General features: G+C 42.1%; 1 protein-coding gene across 1 annotated transcript; it reads left to right on the forward strand.

Annotated features, from left to right (window-relative positions):
• Nucleotides 1–6,386: 6,386 nt before the first annotated feature.
• Nucleotides 6,387–7,337, forward strand: LOC120029220 (olfactory receptor 11A1-like). The gene has a single exon (XM_038974511.1). The coding sequence runs from the start codon at nucleotides 6,387–6,389 to the stop codon at nucleotides 7,335–7,337; it is 951 nt and encodes a 316-aa protein (XP_038830439.1).
• The last annotated feature ends 311 nt before the right edge of the window (nucleotides 7,338–7,648 follow it).

The following is a 7,648-nucleotide window of genomic DNA, read 5'->3' on the forward strand; positions in this document are numbered from 1 at the left end:
AAAAAGGAACAATAGGTCAGGAACGTGACACCTGTCCTACGAGAGCAGGGCCTACAATTAAATGTTTGGTCCACCAGCCACTGTGGCAGGTAGATGGAAAAATCGACCTCTTTTAAACAAAATATCAGATGAGACAAAATGTTAATCTGCCACTTAAAGGGCGGGAGGTTACCGTGGTAATGGTGACACTCATGTGTATGTGATTTTGGATCTGACGAGTAGAATACTCTTTTGTATCAGTTGAAGCAGCAGACTCAAAAATTGAAAAACTGACCTTGTGAACAAAACAATGTAAATAGCCAATAAACACAAGGACAAAGTCTCTCTTTGTAGACTTTTGAGTAAATTAGATAAACGTTTATGCCTGTGCGCAGTGCAGTGCACAAAGCTTCCCAGCCAGGCTGTGTTGCTGCACGAGATATAGATTCGTATTTATTTTTGTGATTAGCAGCTATAAAACAAAACGGCAAAAATACTTTGAACACAGTTACTGCAACATTTTCCTGCTATAAATGCTATATAACTCGCACATGTGCTCATACTTCACCTTTTTTCTTCTTGCAAATGTAATGCTAGCACTGTAGAGGCCTGCAAATTGACCACCCGCCTAAGTGGCTGGTGAAATAAACAGTCTTACCCGTCAATACCTAAATCGACCTGCATTTGGCAGGTGGCGGGTGTTCATTTTATGCCCTGTACGAGACAACGGAACATGCTGGACCATTCTTACACAAACATCCGGGACTTTTTTAAAGTTTTTTTTAGTTTTAGTTTTTATTGAGTTTCTATTTCCCAAATTAACTCAAAGAATATCAGAATATCGATTTTACCACAGCCGCTAATTAACCAGTTGCCTCTAACAGTCTCGTTCTGAACGTCGTATAGCCCGGGATTCTGCACGGACCCGGGTCTCACTAATGAATTCGCACCACACCAATCTTAGTTGAATGTTTATTTACTAAAAAGCTAAAATGATGATAAAAGATACACATACACAAAAACACATTCTAGGCTATTGATTAGAACTTAGTATAACGGGCCAACACACTAGGGCGCGTGTTACCCAAAATGGGGATTTAAAAGAGAGAGATTACACGAGAGGAATATACATTTGGGTGAAATTGTCAACTATGCTCATTCTAACCCTTGCCCCAAACTGCCGCTGTTATGAGTCAGAATATAATGATGTTATTACTTGTGGAAGGTCTCCGTGGATTTTCCCGCGTGGACCATTCAAGCTGCTCAATGACGCACTTCTCCTGCGCACCTCTCTAGGTGTCCTCACGACACGATGTCCGTGTCCTTTGGCTTTACTGGCCTGTTCCTTTGTCCTCGCTCTGGAAGGGGTCTTCGGAGGACAGATAGCTCTGTAGCTCAGAGCTCACAGCGTAAAGATGAAAGAGTGTAGATACCATGATTCGATGGGGAGTGGAGGCTAGGTGGTTCGGCTTGAATACACCCGCTTAGACCGCTACTCATCCGTAGCTTGGGTAGAAAAATATTTATTTGTCTTCAAACTTGTTGCGTTTTGGGTTCGTTGACCTTTTAGACCTTTGGCTGCAGCTCGGGTCACTTAGTCTACTATGTTAATTCTGCACTCACAGGTTTTATACCCTCGGGTCAGAAGTGGGCGTAACCGCCTTCAGGGCAATTCTCTGGGCGTACCAAGTTTGAGGGGCAAGGTATAGATTTTACTCAAATCCAATTTTAGACAACTAACTTCACATTTCATCTCTACCGAAACATTCTCTTTGATTTGGACATTTTCCACACAACGTACAATGTATAAACATCAAGCATATACGAGGAAAACTCTTAACGTTACAATGTTTTCATAATAACGTAATCTATTAACCTTTAATAACAAAACAAAAATGACATACATTTTCATATTCCATCTATCGTCATGACCACCATTGTAGTTGACGGAAACCATTGTTCCAAAGTCCCTTTATTGCATGTTTAAAGTTCTGAGGCTGGTTCTCCATAGTGAGAGGGAATGTTTCCTGTGGCCTCAGAATTACCATGGGTGTGAGGGGTCATAAAACCCCCACATCTTCAGACCCTTAGATCTCTTCTCATCTGTTGGGGTTGAGAGATAATCTGTAGGGTTGTGGTCTCCTGTAATCTGACCTGATCAGGACAGTCATGACACGTTCAAGGACTAGTCTACACATGAATCATCCGCTAACATTGTGGAATACATTTGACATTTTACAGACACTCTTATCCAGAGCAACTTACAGTAAGTAGTGTGCACATACATTTTCGTACTGGTCCCCCATGGGAACAAACCCACAACACATTACAAGTGCCATTCTCTACCAACTAAGCCAAACCTGACCATCTTACACATCAATACATGTTAAATCCAGGCTTTATCGCAACAGGCCGAGATTGGGAGTCCCATAGGGTGGCGCACAACGGGCCCAGCGTCATCAGGGTTTGGCCGGTGTAGGCCGTCATTGTAAATAAGACTTAACTGACTTGCCTAGTTAAATAAAAGTTAAATATAAGAAAATATTTAAAATAATATCAATACACATCATCAGTCACAAGTTTCATAAAAAAATGTGTTGATGATGTTGTACCCACAGAAAAAATCCAGACATACCCCAAACAAAAACCTTGGATGAACGGAGGAATCCGTGCAATGCTGCGAGCCAGTACTGCAGCATTCAACTTCAGCAAAGCAAAGTCTGATGACACTGCTGCGCGTGATGTGTACAAGGCGAGCATGTATGAGCTCTGGAAATCCATTAAGGATGCAAAAAGACAATATAGACTCATTGGAATCAAAATATGACAGCTCAGACACACAACGCATGTGGCAAGGACAACAGGCCATCCCGGACTACAAAGGCAAATCCAGCTGTGAGATGCCCACTGAGTCCTCCCTCCCAGACAAGCTCAACACATTCTATGGTCGCTTTGAGGCCACCAACACCGAGCAATCCAAGAGTTCTCTCTCTGCTCCGGACAACCAGGTGCTTCTGCACTCCGAGGCTGACCTGAGGAAAACGCTTTGTGAGTGAATACTCACAAAGCCTCCGACTCAGATGACATCCCTGGCCACGTCCTCAGAAGCTGGTCATGGCCCACATCAAGGCCAGTAGCCAGACACACTGGACCCATTCCAATTTACCTACCATGACAACAGATCCACGGAAGATGCCATCTCCATTGCTATTCACACAGCCTTATCACACCTGGACAAGTGGAACACCTATGTAAGAATGCTGTTCATTGACTATAATACATTAGATTACATTTTAATCCTTTAGCAGATGCTCGTTCAGCATTCAACACCATTGTTCCCTCCAAGCTTGTCACAAAGCTTAGGGCCCTGGGTCTCGAAACCACCCTCTGCAACTGGATCCTGGACTTCCTGACTGTCAGGCCACAGTTTGTGAGGATTGGCAACAACACCTCGTTCACTCTGACTCTCTACACGGGACCTCCAGGGATGTGTCCTCAGCCCACTGCTGTACTCCTTGTTCGCCCATGAATGCATGGCGAAGCACAACACCAGCTCCATCATCAAGTTTGCTGACGACAACCCTGTACAACCATATCTCATAGTTTCACTTCCGGATATGCAGTAATTGGATGAATGTCTATTTTTTTACTCATTAATTCCACGTGGTTACAGGGTTAATTCTGTGTGGTTACATGGTTAAAACAGAAACAACTCAAAGGGTTAGTTTAGGTATTCATTCACAGTGGTTAAGGTCAAAGCTATGGTTTGGGGAAAGCATTAAATATAAATGGACATTTCCATTTAGTCATCAATGTCACGTTCTGACCTTAGTTCCTTTTTTATGTCTTTATTTTAGTTGGTCAGGGCGTGAGTTGGGGTGGGCATTCCATGTTGTTTTTCTATGTTTTGTTCTGTTGTTATATTTCTATGTGTTTGGCCTAGTATGGTTCTCAATCAGAGGCAGGTGTCAGTCGTTGTCTCTGATTGGGAGCCATATTTAGGTAGCCTATTTTCTATTGCGTTTTGTGGGTGGTTGTTTCCTGTGTTAGTACCATACGGGACTGTTTGGGTTGTTTGTTTGTTTTTTTAGTTATTTTGTTCAGTGTTCTGTTGATTGATTAAATATCTCATTATGGACACTTACCACGCTGCACATTGGTCCGATCCTTGCTACTCCTCCTCAGACGAAGAGGAAATCCGTTACAATCAAGTAATCTCCCTGCTTGCTAGGGAATTGTGAACTGCTGTGGCATAGTGGTCTTACCAGAATGCTCTGGTTTTGGGCTTCAAGCCCAGTGTTGTGCCATTGTTTATGTTGGTGAGCCCCGAGGAAGGCATATATCGACGTCCTCAGGACCTTTTCAAATGTCCAAAATCAAAATCTGTTTCTAGTGACCAGCCTAAGTAGAAGGCCCGATCACTAACAATGACGAGTCAGCCTAGAGGGAGGACGTCAGAGTTCTGGCCGTGTGGTACAAAAACAACAACCTCTCCTTCAACGTCAGCAAAACTAATTGATTTGATTGTCGACTTTAGGGAGGAGGACACACCCCGATCCACATCGACAGGACTGAAGTGTAAAAAGTCAGCAGCTTCAGGTTCCTCAGCATCCACAGCACCGAGAACCTCACATGGACCGACAACACCACCGCCCTGGTCCAGAAGGTGCAACAGCGCCTATACTTTCTCAGGTGGCTGAAGAATTTAGGCATTCCCCCTCGGGTCCTCTCCAAATTCTATCACAGCACCATCGAGAGCGTCCTGACCCAATGCATCACGGCCTGTTACGGAAATTGCTCCGTTTACGACCTCAAAGCCCTTCTGCAGGTACCGGAGCATCGGGTCCCGGACCTCCAGGCTCATAGACAGTTTTTCCCCGCAAGCCATCAGACTACTGAACTCTTGAACTGGGACTGATCCCCTGCACAACAACAGTTTTTTGCACTGACTCCCTGCACCTTAACACACGTGCACTCACTCACACAAAGGCTCAAACACATGCACACACGCACACACACACACACCTACGCTACACACACACTCCATGACTGCTGCTACTGTACTCCTACTGTATTTATAATACTGCACAATGTCCCTACACATGTGTAAATATCCTATTTTAATTAAATTGAGTGACTTTTTGTAGATATTTTAGCAAAAATTGTACTCTTTTATTCAGTTAATAACTACTTTCCTATTGTTGTTGCATTGTCGAGAGGTAAACCTGCAAGTAAGCATTTCCTTGCACTGTGTATTCCACATACATCATGTGTATATAATAAACAAACTTGAACATGAACAGATCTAATGAAAATGGGGATCGACCATGAGTGCATTGTGGGTGACACCAATCCAGGGCAGGCTCTAGCCTTTTTGGGGGGATTTGGTGTTGGAGAGAAAAATGCTCAGCTTTAAATGTAATATTTCGTAATTCTACACATTTTGTCATGGGGCCGAGAGCAAATATTGCAGTTTTAAAGAACATTTTCTGCAATTCTTAAAAAAAAATTGTCATGTCGGCAGAGAGAACATTTAGCAGCCACTTATGCACTTATTGCCTGAGCACTAACCTAACCACCCACAGGAGGCTGAGCCACACCATGACAATTTTATTCTGGGTGTCATTAGAGTTTGAGTAAACAAACTGCTGCATAATGTATCTGTTTTTTTAAAGGTATAAAAGGTCAGTGATGTGACAGTAGTTTATGTGGAATAGCCCACTGACACAGAACATACAATATGCCTATGTCTACACCACGGCAGTCTGGAGAAAGATACCAGGTGATCTGGACTTACATCCTTTTTTAGACTTAAATCCTGTTTTTGTTGTTTTAGGTGTTTTTTGTACTTTTCATATTCAGACAGTAAGGACATCAGAGGGGGAGACAGGCAAGTGGGAGAAAGAGTGAGATGGGTGGACACAGGGGTTGATCCATGGTCTGGTGGGGAGATGTATATATGACTTATCCCTGGGAGTTTTACCACCGTATGGGTCTGCACGACTAGCCTCCTGTTTGATTCACACACTATGATGGGAGTGTTTGTAAGTGTAGCAGAGAAGTAAAGACTGGTAGCTGAGACATTGCGTCAATTGTATTTGTTATTCAATATATTCATATTATTGAACTACACTAGGGATGAATGAAGTTTGCTGTATAGACTACTCAATGTCCATTGCAGCCACAGGTAACAATGTTTTTCCATGGGGATGCCTATGGGATTAAACACTTTGAAGAGTAATAACGTGGCAATAATGCAAAGAGTCTTGGTAATCGATGGCAAATCTAAGAATGAAGGATTTATGAGACATCAATAAGAGATTGATAGTTTCACCTCATAGACACTGTTACCCTTGTCTTGTGAACCAAATATATTTACAAATATTTCTATAAGTACTATTAGGAAAATGGAGAACTCAACACAATTCACGTCATTTATACTAGCTGGATATAGTGACAGTGGACACTTAAAGTACTTCTATTTCATTCTAATAACTGTGTTATACGTCTCCATAGTTTTTACGAACACAGTGCTTATTGTGGTTATATGTATGGAGAGAAGCCTTCATGAACCCATGTATCTGTTTCTGTGCAGTTTGTTTGTGAATGAGTTGTATGGGAGCACTGCTTTGTTTCCTGCTCTTATGACTCATTTGGTTTCAGATGCCCATTCAGTTTCCACTGTGTACTGTTACCTACAGATGTTTTGTATATACACATATGGATCTATTGAATTCAGCAATTTAGCGGTCATGTCCTATGACAGGTACCTTGCTATATGTTATCCACTACAGTATAATGTCGTCATGACACAAAACAGGGTGTGTATTTTAGTTTGTATAATATGGTTGTACTCTTTTGTAAAATTCATCATAACACTGTCTTTAACTATTCGTTTGAAATTGTGTGGGAACGTTATAGACAAAGTGTACTGTGACAACTACCTGGTAGTGAAACTTGCTTGTTCAACTTCAGACACTACAGTTAATAACATCTATGGACTCTACGGTGTTGTTTTGTCTGTCGCCGTCCCTTTAATTACTATTTTGTTTTCTTATATTAAGATTCTGTCTATTTGTTTGAAATCTTCCATTGAGACCAGACAGAAAGCTTTCAGCACCTGTACTCCTCACCTGGCCTCGCTGCTCAACTTCTCTTTCGGCTGTTTCTTAAATCTGCTCCAGAGTAGATTTGATAGGCCTATGAGAAATGTTCCAACTGTACTTCACACTATTTTATCAGTGTACTTTCTGATGTGCCAGCCACTTTTTAATCCTCTTGTGTATGGAGTTAGGATGGCTAAAATCAGACAGGCTTGTAAAAACATACTACCTGTGGGTCTGTACCCTAAAACATAAGCTAAACATTAGTGTGACCTTTTCTGTCCTGATTGTTAGATTTAGGTGATGTTGACTTGTGTGTTTTGTTACTTATAGTTACCATAATGAATGGGGGTGAGGATGGTGACAATCAGACATGTAAAACATTTGCTAATTTGTGAAATATTGTCATTTACCTTTTATTCACTTTATAAATAAATGGACTCGGATAGGCTCGTCTGCCTGTCAGGCCTACTGTCCCCTTATGAACCTCCATTAAGTTAAAGCCATGCCAAACAGCTCCATGCCACCAGGACCTGGATACACACAATGAGGGCCGTTTCTTTTGC

Source organism: Salvelinus namaycush, chromosome 34 (genome assembly GCF_016432855.1).
Source record: "Salvelinus namaycush isolate Seneca chromosome 34, SaNama_1.0, whole genome shotgun sequence".
NCBI classification, from domain to species: Eukaryota; Metazoa; Chordata; class Actinopteri; order Salmoniformes; family Salmonidae; genus Salvelinus; species Salvelinus namaycush.

Excerpts from the sequence above, each read along its gene's own strand:
- LOC120029220 (XM_038974511.1), top strand. The coding sequence starts at position 6,387 with ATGGAGAACTCAACACAATTCACGTCATTTATACTAGCTGGATATAGT.